Here is a 16,950-nt window from a genome sequence, read left to right on the forward strand (position 1 = left end):
GAGAATACACTACATGCACCTGTAGTAAGTTGAGGATCAGTAACATGGAGTCAGCAGGCCTAAATAGAGGCCTGTAGCATGAAAGCAGCAACAGGCCTGCAATCCAATGAGCAAGACTTTAGTTCAGTAACACAGGAGCCAAGAAAGAGGCCCTACTGATAACTGTGTGATTGTGTAAGTTAGGTCGAGCATGGAAGGACACAGGGAGGCACTGGGTATAGACTGTGAATCACTGGGTATAGACTGTGAGCCAAAGGGGAGTAACAGAACATCTTAATAAGAAATGTCTTGGTACAAAGACTCCCCAAAAACTAATGCACAGACCGACCTAGGTTCAGGACCATGTTGGAATTGACAGCATGAAGGATAGTAAGTAAACCCCCCTTCCGTAAGGTGAGGGGTGGTAACTAGGCAACAGAGGATGGTAACCTGGTACGTAAAGAAGTGATGTAAGTTGTTTATACCTGTCTATAAAAGGTGCTCTCCGCCCGACCTTGGGGAGGGGGAGCAGGGTGCACTAGGCTCCTGAACGGCAGGTGTCATTGACTAAACTTACAGAATGCACAGCAGCTTAATTCTGACTTATGATGTTAATATCTGTTATACGGCAATAGGCCTGCCCGGTGTTGGTACCTTGTCAACGCGGGCCATAGTGCCCAGTGGTGTAACATTGTACTGATCTCTGTTACCAACTGGTAGAGCTTCGCATTTGACAATAAACCTGCTCGATTGATTTCAAACCTTGCCTGCATCTGTCGTTTCTGGGGCCTCTCAGAGATGTCCTGTGTTGACCCAAGTGCACAGGGTCTAACTCTCTAGATAAAGGGAGTACCGATTGTTACGCACGCAGCCGAAAGTTTCTCATCACCGACAGAACAAAGGTCCTGTCAGGAGCGCGCCAGGACGACCCTGACCACACGCCGCAGACACTGACAGTTCAGACCACCGAAGGTACCAACGTCCAGAACACTGAGGTACGACAGCACCCATCACCAAGTTCTCAATGCAGGCTCTCAGCAAGATGTTACAAACTGGTGGCTTAAAAGTCTCTGCTGTACATCCTATGTCAGGATCAGCCAACTCTTCTTCCCGGCTCGCTGTTCCTCACAAGGCTGCATCTGGAATCAGTAGCAGAATTGAAGGCAAGATGGAGTCCATCTCACGACTTTATATATCTCTCCTGGCCAGAGCAGGTCACACGGTCGAATGACCTATTTTTGTTTCACTTGCTGGCAGCCATTATGCCCTGGCTGGTTTGCAGGTATCCAGATTTCCAGACACATTCCTCGGGTGTGTATTGGGCAACTTGAGAGCCATTGTCCCTGGAGCCTCGCTAATTAGCATAGTCAAACTGAACAATTGCTCTTTGCAACAGGCAGTGCAGGCCAGTATTAGCACAGAGCCCATATTCATAACTCAATACACACACACACATCACACAAGTACATGAGTAGCATATACAGAATCAGTAGACCACACGCTTTCATTTGACACCTCAAATGGCCCCCTTTCTACAGACTTTGGTGCAACCACCCCCCCACCCATGGGTGCAGCAATGATCTGGCTGCTCATTTTAAAATCCCCCCTCACTTGTCTCTTCTGCAGACTAAATAAGCCCAAATCCCTCAGCCTCTCCTTGTAGGTCATGTGCTCCAGCCCTCTCATCATTTTTGTTGCCCTCCGCTAGACTCGCTCCAGTGCGTCCACATCCTTTGTGTAATGGGAAGCCTAGAACTGGGTGCAATACTCCAGGCGTGGCCTCACCAGAATAGTTCCCACTCAGATGTGTGCACAAACAATTCTCCACCTGCCTCCTAACCCTAAATAATTCCCAGGGACCCATGGCCCCTTCAGGACTAAGCACTAGCACATGGGTATGGATCATCCTACTAAGGGGAAACTGAGGCCCAGGAATTCTGTACCCATGTGGTAGGAGCTGGCATGAGCCTTCAGGCTCCCAGCCTGTTCTCAATGTGGGGGAAAGGTGCAGGATTGGGGTATGAGAAGGGATCGCTCCCTTCCAACATGGTTAAAGGAAGAAGGCTTCTCCACCGTGCCAGTAGCCAGGTCTGCATGGGGCTTGGTCCAAAAGCCCGTTCTCCAGGAGAAAACCTTTAGCTCTCTTTACGTGTAAACAATTGGAGCAGCCTATCCCGGATCTGTTTGGTCCTCATCCCATAGATGATGGGGTGTAGCATGGGAGGCATCAGGAGATACACATTGGCAAAGAGAATGAGGAAATGAAGGGGAACATTGTGGCCAAACCGGTGTGTGAGCGCAGAGAAGAAATCTGGGATGTACAAAGCTGAGATGGGGCAGAGGTGGGAGCCGCAGGTCCCAAAAGTCTTCAGCCAATCCTCCTTGGTGGGGAGGCGGAAGATGGCCCTGAGGATCTGAGTGTAGGACACAATGATAAAAATGACATCAACACCGTTTACAGAGAAGAGCACAAAGAGGCCGTAGTAACTACTAAGTTGGGTGTCAGTGCAGGCCAGCTTCACCACGGCAATGTGCGCACAGTATGAGTGGGGGATGATGTTGGTTTTACAATAAGACCAGTGCCTTGTTAGGAAAGGGTAGGGCAGCGCGAGAATGCTACTGTGCAGCCCCACAGCCAGACCAATCTTGGCCACCATCCGGTTGGTCAGGATGGTGGAATGTTTCAGGGGATCACAGATGGCCATGTAGCGATCCAACGCCATGGCCACAAGGATCCCAGACTCCATCGATGAGAAGCAGTGAATGAAGAACATCTGGGTGAGGCAGGCGTTGAAATCGATCTCCCTGGAATTGAACCAGAAGATGCTCAGTGTTTTGGGCAAGGTCGATGTAGACAAGATGAGATCAATGATTTCCAACATGCAGAGGAAATAGTACATGGGCTCATGGAGGCTTTGCTCTGTCTTCACGATGAACATAATGGTGAAGTTCCCCAAGACTGCTATGATGTACATGGTGCAGAAGGGGATGGAGATCCATATGTAGGATGTCTCCAGGCCAGGGATGCCCATTAGGATGAAGATGGAGGGGTTGGTGAAGGTAGTTGTGTTGGAATCTGACATGGATCAGGGAGGAGGTGTCCAAGTGTCTGCTACAGAATGGAATGCCTTGTATGTACGTTACGTTCCTCTGACTTCGTGGATGTGCCCCAGTTGAGGGTGATGGTCATGGTACAAATACCTGCATGGAGAGACAATGTGAGTATAACACACAATATGCCCCGCTGCTGGCTTTGTTTATGAGTGAAGAAGACTGCTCTTTCTTCACACTGAAAAATAACACTTCCAACATTCAGAGAAAATAACTATAAACAACTGATCCTACTGATGCCAATTCCATATCTTACTGTGCTCGCTGAGTCATTAATTCCTGCACTTTGTGGTGGGGAAAACCTTCTAAGGCACGAGCAGGAAACATGAGTGTGGATACGGGGTACGCGCCATGGTTCCTTAATGCAAGGAAAACCAGTGGGGGGGAGGGGAATCAAACCTTTGCCAAGGTATGTGTTGGGGGAACCATCCCAACTAGACCATAAATCAGGGAAAAGATCTGGGTGTCACTGATAGAAGCTCCAGGAAACACCTCCCCATTCGCAGCTGTGTCAAAAACAAAGACAACATTTGGCTGCCTAAGGAATGGGATGGAGAAAAATGTGCCATCCAGAAAAATGTGGACATCTGCTGAGTTTTGGTCTCCAAATCTCCGTGTAGGACAGAGCACATAGAAAAAGCAGCGAGGAGTCCTGTGACACCTTATAGACTAACCAAAGTGTTGGAGCATAAGCTTTCATGGGCAAAGACCACAGTGGAAGTGCTCATGTTCCAACACTTAGGTTAGTCTGTAAGATGCCACAGGACTCCTCGCCGCTCTTGCAGATTCAGACAAACACAGCTACACCTCTGATACTTAGCAGATAGAAAGGTGATTTCCAAGAGAGGTGGTGAGAATGGGGGAGGCTGCCATTTGTGGGCAGACTAAGAAGTCAGGGACTGTTTCACTTAATGAAAAAAAATGGAGCATATGATAGAGGAGAGGAAAATAAAAGAATGAAACCGATGACACTCAAATGGACAGACAGAGTACCTTTCCAAAGCAATACTGTCTACAGATGCTCCGTGCTTCACAAGGACTAATTCTGCAAAGCCAGAAAAAATATCAGTAAAACTGATTTGGAGGAAAATATTTAGACTAAAAAGTGGGAAGGAAAGCTGTTCTTTGACTCAAGTGCATAAGATACTGAAAATTCACACTGTAGCCTGCTAAGATATATCTTTCCTATCTTATCCCTCTCTTGATATGGTTTAATGGCATGCCAGCAATGCAAGGCCTACAGCACCCTATATGAATTAGCTTTAGCAATAGCATTGTGCTAAAGCATAGGGTGAAATCATTTTTCTATTTCTCTTGTTATTTTTGAGATCTGTATTGTGTAAAAATAATGGAAGACCTTAGCGGTAAAACTTACAGTTGGGTCTTCATACACAGATGGGCCATGACTCAATATTGCATGAGTGGAGATAAGTTCAAATCTGCAGATTCCAGCAAAACTCAAGAGAACAGATTTCCTGGTACCTAACTGCAAGATTTCCCAACTGTTTTTTTTTCTGGGAATCGGTCCAAAGACAGCTCAAGTAGTTTTCCTATACACATTCATAGACCACCCCCATCCCTGATCTCTCTCCCACTCAGCTGCAGGTACCCACCAAAATCTCAGGGTGCAAAGTCCAACTTTGGTTAAGAGGTTGGACATCCTGGTGCCAGGAAGGGGATAAAGGCCTAGGAATGAAGGAAATCAGGGCTGCTACTGCTAACGCCCATGCCGGAGTGCCCATGGTTCTCTCTCGACGTCGGAGAACAAACTCTAATCTCTGTTCAATCTCTATATCTCTGTCGTACTTCATTTATTCTATCTAAGTCTTACTTCTAAGTCTTTCCTATTCCACCTGACACCAAGTTCCCTCAGGTGGAGGAAGGCTGGTCGGGCCACGCTTGGCCTTTGGGAAAGAGATTTTGTGAGTATGAAATCCTGCTAGATAATTAAACCTGTATAATTAGGTAAGTCCAGTTTACAACACAGATTTGGTTAATGTTATCCGCAGAGGAGATTCAGTGAATCTGTATACCCAGTGCTCTAGTCTTTGTTGTGTTTGCCACCTTGATACTGTAATAATAAAACCTGTTTTAATTACATATCCTGATTGTAAGTGTGAACATTGTTTTGGACTCTCAGACCCTCCTGAGGTAGAGCCGTACAGGTCTACCAGCATGTAACATGGGATAAGGAGGACGAACGTAGAACCTCGGATCAGATTGGCTTACCCACTTAAATTCCAATATAGATCCTTCCCAGGCTGCACCACTTCCACGGTCAAGAAAGTGAACAACTTTGGGTAAGAACTCAGTAGAATGGTAAAGTGAAAGCAGCACTTAGGGAGGGGGGAAGCAATATTTAACAAAGGGGAAAAGGAAAAAATAGATGGTGAGGAATACAAGTCAGAAGTTATCGACATTGATAAGGAACGTTAGAGATATCACAGAGCTATCATGGTTGGCAGAGCTAACGATCGTAAAAGGGAGGGGGTTACATACATTAAGAACAAGAGGAATCATAGAAAAGTTTTAGGGCAATTCCAGTGTTAAATGTAAAGTGTTAGAAGTAAAGGAAAAGTTAAAAAGATTGACTAGGCTTAAAAACAATTGGAAAACAGATATAGGGTTAGTTCAGAAAAGAAATGTAGACATATAATTAATTCCAATCAACAACAGGGAGTGTGTAAAATAGGTTTTCTCAAATAAATCTGAGTGCATCGATTTATGAGAATGAACTTTTGGTTGATCAGGGGAACTGCTCAGTTCCAACAAACTTTGCTTTTTCTGGGGCATTTGATTTTGTAGAGGAAAATACTGAGGTACAAGAGTAACACTCGACCGTAACAGTAGAGCCCATGTAAAATGTAATAAAACAGGCTGACCGATCTCAGAAAGCCAGTGTCACTGGGCCATTGTCAGCGAATGGGCTGTTTCTTGTGGGGCTTTGCACAGATCCATTCTAGGCCCAATGCTATTCGATAATTTCATCAACGATTTGGAAGGAAATAGAAACTCATAGCAGATACAATTTGTGGACCATGCAGAGACTGGCAGAGGGGTTACACTGTGGCAGCTAGGGCAGACACATCGATTGATCAGGAGCATTTGGTCAGAGTGGCCCATGGACACAAATGGTTTTAATAGTGTAGCACAAATTCCTTAGCTTATTTCGAGCTAAGGGAGCTGTGCAGATGCACCAGGAGTTGGACTAGATGGTCTAGTGGTCTCTTCTGACCTTCAGCTCTCTGAATCTCTCCATAAAGAAACTAGATCGGGCATTTATATTTCCTCTGTCTCAGAACACACAAACAAGAGCACAGGATGTTCCATTAAAAGTCTGAACATATAACCATGAGATAAAGTAAATTGCTAACCTAATCCATATTTGGCCTGGGGAACGCCTTGCTACCAGCATTACTGGAGAATAGAGGGTAGTTGATTGGGATTCGCAATGTGTTGTCCATTGTAGGTTGTGCTGCCGGCACCATCTTTAGTTAAATCTGAGACTTTCAATTAGCAGACCCCATTTTCGGCTGTGTATGCGTTGAGCAAAGGTTAAAGTGTGGGCCAAAGGTTCCGGACGCTGGGTTTCTGCTTCCAGCAGAATTGGGTTTTGGAATGTTTCTGGCGTAGCCGTTCGTCTGGCGTCTCAAATGAAACTGGAGGAAGCATGTCTGCCCACGCTGAACCGCTCTTACAATTGTTTCACCGCAGAGCCCCAGCACGGCCAAGCTTCCCAGGAGTCAAGTAATATCTCCCACCCCCCTAACAGCTGGAGCCCTGATCTGCAAGAGGACGAAGTGACCGTGTCTGTGCAGGAACACACAGCTGGCTCGTAAGGCTCTTACTCCAAGGGGAGTTTTGCCTCACTGGGGTCGAAGCAGAGCACGAGCCACCACATCACAATTTGTCCTCGCATTGGACACCAACTAACCCCCTTAATCCTGCAGGATCCCCTGTGCCACTGAAACGCCCCCACCTCAGGGCTGGAGGCCACCACATGGGGTGGGAGGTGGAGCGCAGAAGGGAATGAATGTTTGCCAGTGAGACTGGAGCACACTCGTGGCCTAGCAAGACGCTGAGATGGTTAGTGGCTGTGCAGAGCGGAAAGGACACAGACCGACTCTGTCTGATAAGGCCTGTGCTGCACTGGGCTTGTCAAGCAAGAGCTGGTACCTGTGAGTGCTGAGAGGGACGTGTCGTCCCTGGGAACACCCCTCAGGCAGCCGCGTCCCACACCTCTCTCCACCCAGCGTCTACAGCAGCGTCCCGCGCTGAGAGCCGACACAGGGCTGGGCACTGGTTATAATACAGCTCTGTGCTCTCTCAGTGGGGTTCACACAGCCCCTAGAGGGGTAGAGGGCATCTAGATGCAAACAGGCCAGGGACAAGCCCTTCTCTGCTAATTATCCATCTTCAGGAGTAAACACTCATTAAGGTGCTTTTCCCAAAGGGAGCGGAGAACCTTTGGGCTCTGGATCCAAGAGCAGCTGGCTGTTTTGTATCTTTCTGGATATTGGTAACTTAGAGTTGATCAGTAAGAAATGTAGGGATAACGCCGAGCTCACCAGAGGGTCTGCTACCCTGGATATGCTCAGGAGGGACAGGCAGATAGTCGACCGTCATATCTGGAGATAGATCACCGAGAGGAGACAATCGCATTTTCTGCAGGCACACAGAGCTTTCGTTAAGGGTCAGAGATCAGTGATTCTCATCAGTAACGTTCATCACACTGGGCAGCACCTTTCCCTGAAGGATCTTCAACTCACCTAGCAAAGGAGAGTCACTGTGAACATATCCCCATTGTACAGAGAGGTAAACTGAAGCACAGGGACCAAACTTGTGGAGAAATTGGAGAAGATGCAGAGAAAAGCAACACAAATGATTAAAGGTCTAGAAGACATGAAAGAACTAGGCTTGTTTAGTTTAAAAGAGAGAGGGCTGAGAGGGGACATGAGAGCAGTTTTGAAGTATCTAAAAGTGTGTAACAAGGAGGAGGGAGAAAAATTGTTCTCCTTGGCCTCTGAGGACAGGACAAGAAGCAATGGGCTTAAATTGCAGCAAGGGAGGTTTAGGTTGGACGTTAAGCAAAACTTCCTACCTGTCAAGGTGGTTAAACACTGGAATAAATTGCCTACGAGATTTGTGGAGTCTCTATCAGTAGAGACTTTTTAGATCAGGTTACACAGATACCTGTCAGGGATGATCTAGACGTAGCATGGTCCTGTCATGAGGGCAGGGGACTGGACTTGACCTCCCAAGGTCTCTTCTAGATCTATGATTGTATGATTTGGACATGGACATTTTAGCCATCGGGCTTTCTTGCGCAAGAAATTCATGTTGGCTGTCTACACTGGCATCTTGCGCAAGAACACATGTGCAAGAGGGCTTATTCCTGAGTGGAAGCATCATAGTTCTTGCGCAAGAAGCACTGATTTCTTACATTAGAATGTCAGTGTTCTTGCGCAAGAACTCGCGGCCAGTGTAGACGTAGCCCAAGTGTTTTAAATCTCTCTTCATATGGGATCCGTTCCAAACCCTTAATCATTTTTGTTGCCCTTTTCTGAACCTTTTCCAATGCCAATATGTCCTTTGAGAGATGAGGCAACCATATTTGTATGCGGCATTCAAGTTGTGGACGTACCATATAGAGGGATTAATGTATTTTCTGTATTATTCTCTATCCCTGTTTTAATGACTCCTAACATTCTATGTGCTTTTTTGACTGCCGCTGCACACTGAACTATCCACAATGACTCCAAGATCTCTCTCTTGAGTAGTTGTAGCCAAATTAGTCCCCATCGAATTTTAGTTGGGATTATGTTTTCCAATGTGTGTTACTTTACATTTATCAATATTAAATTTCATTTGCCATTCTGTTGCCCAATCACTTAGTTTGGTGAGATCTTTTTGAAGCTCTTCACAGTCTGCTTTGGTCTTAACTATCTTGAGCACTTTAGTGTCATCTGCAAATTTTGACACCTCACCATTAACCCTTTTCTCTAGATCATTTATAAATAAGTTGAATAGGATGAGTCCCAGGACAGACCCTTGGGGAACCCCACTAGTTATCTCTCTCCACTCGGAAAACTGACCATTTATTCCTACCCTTTGTTTTCTGTCTTTTAACCAGGTATCAATCCACGAAAAAACCTTCCCTCTTATCCCATGACAACTTGCTTTGCTTAAGAGTCTTTGGTGAGGGACCTTATCAAAGGCTTTCTGGAAATCTAAGAACACTATAGCCTCTGGAACCCCCTTGTCCACATGTTTGTTGACCCCCCTCAAGGAATTCTAGCAGATTAGTAAGGCATGATTTCCCTTTACCGAAATCATGTTGACTTTTGCCCAACAAATTATATTCATCTACGTGTCTGCCAATTTTATTCTTTACTATAGTTGCATTTAATTTGCCTGGTACTGACGTTAGACTTACCAGTCTGTAATTGCCAGGATCACCTCTAGAGCCCTTTTTAAATGTTGACTATCTTCCAATCATTAGGCACGGTAGCTGATTTAAAGGGTAGGTTACAAACCACAGTTAATAGTGCCGCAATTTCACATTTGAGTTCTTTCAAAACTCTTGGGTGAATGCCATCTGATCCCAGTGACTTGTTACTGTTAATTTTATCAAATTTCTGTTAAGTTTATCAATTTGTTCCAAAACCTAGTCCAATGGCATCTCAATCTAGGACAATTCCTCATATTTGTCACGTAAAAAGAATAGCTCAGGTGTGGGAATCTCCCCAATATCCTCAGCTGTGAAGACTGAAGCATAGAATTCATTTCGCTTCTCTGCTATGACTTTATCACCTTTGAGGGCTCCTTTAGCATCTCGATCGTCCAAAGGCCCCACTGGGTGTTTAGCCTGCATTCCGCTTCTGATGTACTTAAAAAACCCTTTGCTATTACTTTTTGAGTTTTTTGTCTGGCTGTTCTTCAAACTCCTTTCTGACTTTTCTTATTATATTTTTACACTTAATTTGACAAAGTTTATGCTCCTTTCTATTTTCCTCACTAAGATTTGACTTCCACTTTTAAAAAGATATCTTTTTATCTTTCACTGTTTGTTTTACCTGGTTGTTAAGCCATGGTAGCACTTTTTTGGTTCTCTGATTCTGTTTTATAATTTGGGGTATATATTTAAGTTGGGCCTCTGTTAAGGTGTCTTTGATAAGTTTCCATGCAGTTTGCAGAGATTTTACTTTGTCAGTCTACCTTTTAATTTCTGTTTAGCTAACCTCCTCATTTTTTGTAGTTTTCCTTTCAGAAATTAAATGCCAGAGTGTTGGGTTGCTGAAGTGTTTTTCTCACCACAGGGATGTTAAATTTTTTTACATTATGGTCACTATTTCCACGTGGTCCAGTTATATTTACCTCTTGAAACAGATCCTGCGCTCCACTTAGGACTAAGTCAAGAACAGTCCCTCCCCTTGTAGGCTCCAGAACCAGCTGCTCCAAGAAGCAGTCATTTAAGATACCAACATATTTTATCTCTGCATTCCTGAAGCAGAAAATGTTTGTGCATGGCTACATTTAAAATGTGTCTGATAAAAAAATTCTGATCTCTAATTCTCAGGTAGCTCTGGGAGGAAGTTATTGCTGGTTTTTTGTTGGTTCAGTGTTTCAATTGCAAGATGTATTAAATTAGTGAAGGACCGTGCCAAGATTTCTCTGGTCAAAGACCGAAAGCTAAAATTGGTTTGAGGTGTCTGGATGGGTTGGGGAGATAACAAAGGCATTTTTTTTCTGGGTGACTATTCTAATAAGAGAGGAAAACCATTCTCAGTGGCAAAAAACAACTTCAAATAAAAAAAAATGTTTATTACCATGCTTCATGTCTAAAATTCCTGAAGGATAAAATGTTTGTGCCTGGCTATATTTACAAATGTGTGATAAAAAATTCTGATCTCTAATTCACAGGTAACTCTGGGAAGGGTGATACCGCATTTTTTTGATGGCAAGAGGTATTCAAATATTCAGTGGACGACAAGGGGGTGCAGAAAATTTAAAAAATCTCTTAAAAGAAAAACTTGAAAATTCATACCATGAGCTCTCATTCACAGACAGCAGCTTTACAGCAGCCTCGTTAAAAAACTGTATAAACTGGCCCTGACAAAAGACATGAGATTTTGAGCCGGGGAAGTTATTGCAGGAGTTTTTTTTTAAAATTGCAAGATGTATTAAACTAAAGCATTCAAAGGAGGATAAAGGTGCAAAAACAAAACAAAACCCCAACTACTCTTAAAAGGAACCTAAACAATTCAAATCATGATCTCTTATTCATGGGATGAAGCTTTACAGCATCCTCACTACACACTATCGGTGCGTGGTTTTAAAAGTGTGTGCAAATTTTAATTGAACATTCTTCTTTAGGAAAATGGCCTGGCATGAATCATATTCCCATAGAACACTGGAACTGGAAGGGATCTGGAGAGGTCATCGAGTCCAGTCCCTGGTTCAGCTGATCGTTGGCACAGCGCGCGTGTCAGGATGAGGATCGGTCGACAAGAGAAGCCTTTGTCGACCATTCCCTTGTGCCTCCTGAATCGAGGATTATCGGAGCAGTCGACAAAGGCTTCCCTTGTCGACCGCGCTGCATCTAGACTGCCGCGCTGTTCCGGATCAGCTGATTGTCAGCACAGTACGGTGGCCATTTTTATTCTAATGAAGTGGGGATTACTGAAATCCCCGCTTCATTGACTATGTCGAGTAAGCTATTTTACATGGCTCCGTCCATGGATCCATGTAGTCTAGATGCACCTCTAGTGACAGATAATGTGGGAAAAGCTGAAGTACTCAACTCTTTCCTTGCCTCTGTCTTCACAGACAAGGTCAGCTCCCAGACTAATGCCCTAGGAACACAGTATGGGAAGGAGGTGAGCAGCCCTCGGTGGGGGAAGAACAAGTTAGAAACTATTTAGAAAAGCTAAACACAAATCCATGGGTCCGGATTTAATGCTTCCAAGGGTACTGAGGGAGTTGGCAAATGTCATTGCAGAGCCTTTGGCTATTATCTTTTGAAAACTCATGGAGATCAGGAGAGATCCCGCATGATTGGAAACAGGCAAATGTCATGCCCATCTTTAAACAAGGGAAGAAGGACAACCCAGGGAACTACAGACCAGTGAGCCTTACCTCAGTCCCCGGATAAATCATGGAGGGATCCTCAGGGAATCCATTTTGAAGCACTTGGAAGAGAGGAAAGTGATCAGGAATAGTCAACATGGATTCACCAAGGGCAAGTCGTGCCTGACCAATCTGATTAGCTTCTATGATGAGGTATCCGGCTCTGTGGATATTGGTAACTCAGTGGATGTGATAGACCTTGACTTTAGCAAAGCTTTTGATACGGTCTCCCACAATATTCTTGCCAACAAGTTAGGGAAGCATGGACTGGATAAATGGACTGTAAGATGGATCAAAAGCTGGCCAGACTGTCAGGCCCAACAGGTAGCGATTAACAGCTCAGTGTCAGGCTGATGGTCAGTTTCTAGTGGAGTGCCCCAAGGATCTGTTCTAGGACCGGGTTTGTTCAATATCTTTATTAATGACCTGGATGAGGGGATGGATTGCCCCTTCAGCAAGTTTGCAGATGACACTAAGTTAGAGGGAGAATAGATACATTGGAGGGCAGGTATAGGGTCCAGAGTGACCTAGAGAAATTAGAGGATTAGGCCACAAGAAATCTGATAAGGTTCAACAGGGATGAGTGGAGAGTTCTGCACTTGGGACGGAGGAATCCCAGGCATTGCTATAGGCTGGGGACCAACTGCCTAAGTAGCAGTTCTGCAGAAAAGAACCTGGGGGTTACAGTGGATGAGAAGCTGAATAGGTGTCAGCAGTAGCCCTTGTAGCCAAGAAGGCGAATAGAATGGTAGGGTGCATTAGAACGAGCATTGCCAGCAGATCTAGGGAAGTGATTATTCCCCTTTATTCGGAACTTGTGAGGTCACATCTGTAGTATTGCATCCAGTTCCAGGCCCCCCACTAGAGAAAGGATGGGGACACATTGGAGAGGGTCCACCAGAGGGCAACCATAATGATGAGGGGGCTGGAGCACATGACCTATGAGGAGAGGCTGAGGGATTTGGGTTTGTTTAGTCTGCAGAAGCGAAGAGCGAGGGGGGATTTGAGAGCAGTCTTCAGGTCCCTGAAGGGAGGCTCCAAAGAAGATGGAGAGAGGCTGTTCTCAGTGGTGGAAGATGGCAGAACAAAGAGCAATTGATGCAAGTTACAGTGGGGGAGGTCTAGCTTGGATATTAGGAAAAACTATTTCACTAAGAGGGTGGGGAAGCACTAGGATGGGTTCCCTAGGGAGGGGGAACAACATGGCAGAGCCCTGCCTGGGTTGATTTAGTTAGGTTGGTCCTGCTTTGGGCAGGTGGCTGGATTTGATGACTCCTGAGGTCTCTTCCAGCCCTGGCATTCTATGATTCTATGACTCCCATTCCCTCTTGGCACGCACTCAGTTAGTGATGGGAGACAGCGGTTACATCTGGAAGCCAGGACTCCTAGTTTCTGTGACCCTGACACAATTACATTGCCCTGTGCCTCAGTTTACCTATCCATGAATGTGCATATGATCATAGTGACTTTCCTTTCATAGGTGTTTGGTAAAACCGTCAATGAAAGCTGCCTCACAGGATGGTGATAATTACTGATGATAATTACTCATCTCTAATCCTACAGATTCGTAACGTTCCCTCAGATCTGTCATAACTACTATTTACACATCCATCATGGACATGTAGAGGGTATCAGATCTCAAACAAATCTGGGTTTATCCCTTGATTTCCTGTTAATCAATTTTTTGTTAAATATAGTGAAATACTCCGAACAGGCAATTCCTCTCTGACTCAGCCCGGAGCGCGAGAGTTCTCCTTTCCCTCAGGCAGGTCCCTTAATTATTCTTTATCCTTAGAGTTGGACAAAGCGCAGAAGCACGGATGTGGAAACAGAGACACTGGCTAGTGCGTCTCCAGGCGCCAGCCTGTTTACAGTCAGATGCTGGACTGTTCTCTAGAGGTCGAGGGACCCTCATGGGGATTGAGCACAGCTGAGTTATAAACACTGCACTTGGCACACCCCTGGGTTGCTCTCGGATGTTGCTGCCGGTGCGGGGGCGAGAGCGGTGTGGGGCTCCGCTCCGTGAGAGAGGTTCCCAGGGAGGACGCTGTTGACTCAGAATTCACAGGTACCATCGCTGGGGAGGAGCTCACCTGCGTGATGAACTCAGTGAACCATGGGTGTGAGGGGCACAGACGATATTTGGGTCCTTTCGGCTCTGCTTAGTTTTCAACATTAACAGATACCTGGGCGCTCTCGTAGGGCGACGCGGGGTGAGAGGCGGGTGGGACACACCAAGCTGAGGTAGATTGTGGGGGAAGTTCACAGGGGCCCATCCCTTGCTAAGGAGCTCGACTGCTTCCCATCCCAGTGCAATGGGCGTGTGGGTGACAGAGAGTAAGCCTATGGTCCGTTCCCCGCTGAGTGGCCACTCAACACCCCAGAACCCTTGCCACGGGACATGAGTAACAGTGTCTAAAACACCATGACTTCTCAAAACATGGGAGGTCATTCTTCCGCTCTACTCTGCACTGGTTAGGCCTCACTTGGAGTATTGTGTCCAGTTCTGGGCACCACGTTTCATTACAGATGTGGAGAAATTGGAGAGGGTCCAGAGAAGAGCAAAAAGGATGATGAAAGGTCTAGAGAACATGACCTATGAGGGAAGGCTGAAGGAATTGGGTTTGTTTAGTTTAGAAAAGAGAAGACTGAAGGGGGACACGATAGCTGTTTTCAGGTATCTAAAAGGGTGTCACGAGGAGGAGGGAGAAAAAATGATCTTCTTGGCCTCTGAGGGTAGAACAAGAAGCAATGGGCTTAAACTGCAGCAAGGGAGGTTTAGATTGGACATTAGGAAACAGTTCCTAACTGTCAGGGTGGTGAAACACTGGAATAAATTGCCCAGGGAGGTCGTGGAATCCCCATCTCTGGAGATATTTAAGAGCAGGTTAGATAAATGTCTATCAGGGATGGTCTAGATGGTGCTTGGTCCTGCCATGGGGGCAGGGGACTGGACTCAGTGACTCTCGAGGTCCCTTCCAGTCCTAGTGTTCTGTGATTCTGAGCTGTGTCCCCTGCTCTCGTATGCCTGATGGTCTCTCCCATGGTGGCTGCATTTCAGTGGCAAGGGGGACTCTTCCGGATGGAAGGGCTCGGTAGATTCCAACACAAGCCAGGTTCTGGGGCTGTAGCCGGCTCTGTACTCAGACCTCACTGAGGCGAAGCTCCCCTTGGAGTGAGAGTCGACCTCCAGGGCAGCTGTGTGTTAATGGAGAGAGACCGTCAGCTCGTCCTCCTGCGTGTCAGAGCCCTGGCTGTGGGTGGTGGGTGATGGAGGTTCGGATGGGGGCTCAAAACCCCTACCGAATCAATTCCAGACACCCTTCTTAAGCAACCAGCTTTATTCAGGAATGCATTCCTGGGCAAAAATCTCCAGGATACTCTCAGGAAAAGTTTTTGCAACTTCTCAAACAAAGGGCAATGTCTTTTGTACTATCTTATATGGTAATTACCCCTTTCCCACTGACCACTTACAGTTGCATGCATACACAGGTGCACCAAATCATTACCACACGGGTCCTGGCCCTTGCACCAAATTCCTTCCAATCATTACCTACCCCCTCATAATCCCTTCCCAGGCCTTACAACAGGTTCAAAGCAGTAAAACAGGTTTATTCCAGTTTCACCGATCCCCTCCTGGTTGTATACCTGTGTCCATGCACATACCTCTTTACAAAGACCAGGCTTAACATCCAGGTCACACAGAGGTGTTGTGTGTTATACTGACAACACATTAATTTAATCCTTCATGGGTTGGTACATGATGTTTGTTTGCTATAAATCATTTAGATACCAGGGCTACTCACTGGGACCATTACCAGGGCTTTCCCACATGGGCAGGGCATGGTCTCTCCTCACTTCACTTAAGAAGTCTCTTAAACTATGAGGCCTGAAACGTTCACAAAACAATTCGGCCAGAAGCAGACACTAAGTGGGAGACATTTCAGTCAAAATGCTTCAAGGTCATCAAACTTACCAGCCACTAATAAAAGCCAAAGGGGTCAGACAGCCTGAATTATGCCACCAGCACCACCTGCATTGGCCAATGGATTCATGAATCCCACTCAGCTAAGCTCTTAGCTCCAATAATGTCTGTGGCAAGGAGTTCCACAGGTACAATAGGTAGAATGTAACAATCTTCTCTTCCCAGTGTCATACGTTCAGCGACTCAGTGGAATCGATGGTTCTCCTGCCTGCGTGTCGTGAGACGCAGTCAAGAGAAATGCCTGCTCGGCTCTCTTTGTCCACAGACTCGTAGGGTTCGAGTCAGGAGAGCTCCCAGTTTGACCTCCTGTACAACACAGGCCATTACATTCCCCCCATTTACCCTGTACTGAGCCCCTTGACTTATTTTTGTATGAGGCCTTTTCTACAGCAGGACTTTACGTCCGAGAGCCCCAGTTTATGAGGCACCACACGGGTCAGCTCCTCTAACCCCTGCAGGGATGCAAGGTTGGTTGTGTCTAGCCCATGTCACGGAGGTTAATAGCCACCTAGTTTGGAAACCCACCAGTGAAGGAGCTTCCATTACTTCCCAGGGCATCTTTCCCTTCCCCTGCAGTGGTTACGAATTCTAGCTGGATAGTTCGTCTGCATCGGCTCGGCTGTAACTGGACCCTCTTGCCTCCTGTGCTGTGTGCTCTGGCAGAGGGAGAACAACTTTCCCCATCTTGTTCTGGCTCCTTTTCAGTCTTTGAAGAGAGTTGTATTGGTCGCCCTTCATTGCCGCCT

At 46.1% G+C, this 16,950-nt stretch overlaps 1 protein-coding gene across 1 annotated transcript; it reads right to left on the bottom strand.

Annotated features, from left to right (window-relative positions):
- Positions 1–2,114: 2,114 nt before the first annotated feature.
- LOC102460332 (olfactory receptor 52R1-like) lies at positions 2,115–3,062 on the bottom strand. The gene has a single exon (XM_006119567.3). The coding sequence runs from the start codon at positions 3,060–3,062 to the stop codon at positions 2,115–2,117; it is 948 nt and encodes a 315-aa protein (XP_006119629.3).
- Between the last annotated feature and the right edge of the window lie 13,888 nt (positions 3,063–16,950).

This window comes from Pelodiscus sinensis, chromosome 1 (genome assembly GCF_052426305.1).
Source record: "Pelodiscus sinensis isolate ZL-2025 chromosome 1, ASM5242630v1, whole genome shotgun sequence".
In the NCBI taxonomy this organism is placed as follows: Eukaryota; Metazoa; Chordata; order Testudines; family Trionychidae; genus Pelodiscus; species Pelodiscus sinensis.

Coding starts and splice junctions, on each gene's coding strand:
- LOC102460332 (XM_006119567.3), bottom strand. CDS start 3,062: ATGTCAGATTCCAACACAACTACCTTCACCAACCCCTCCATCTTCATC.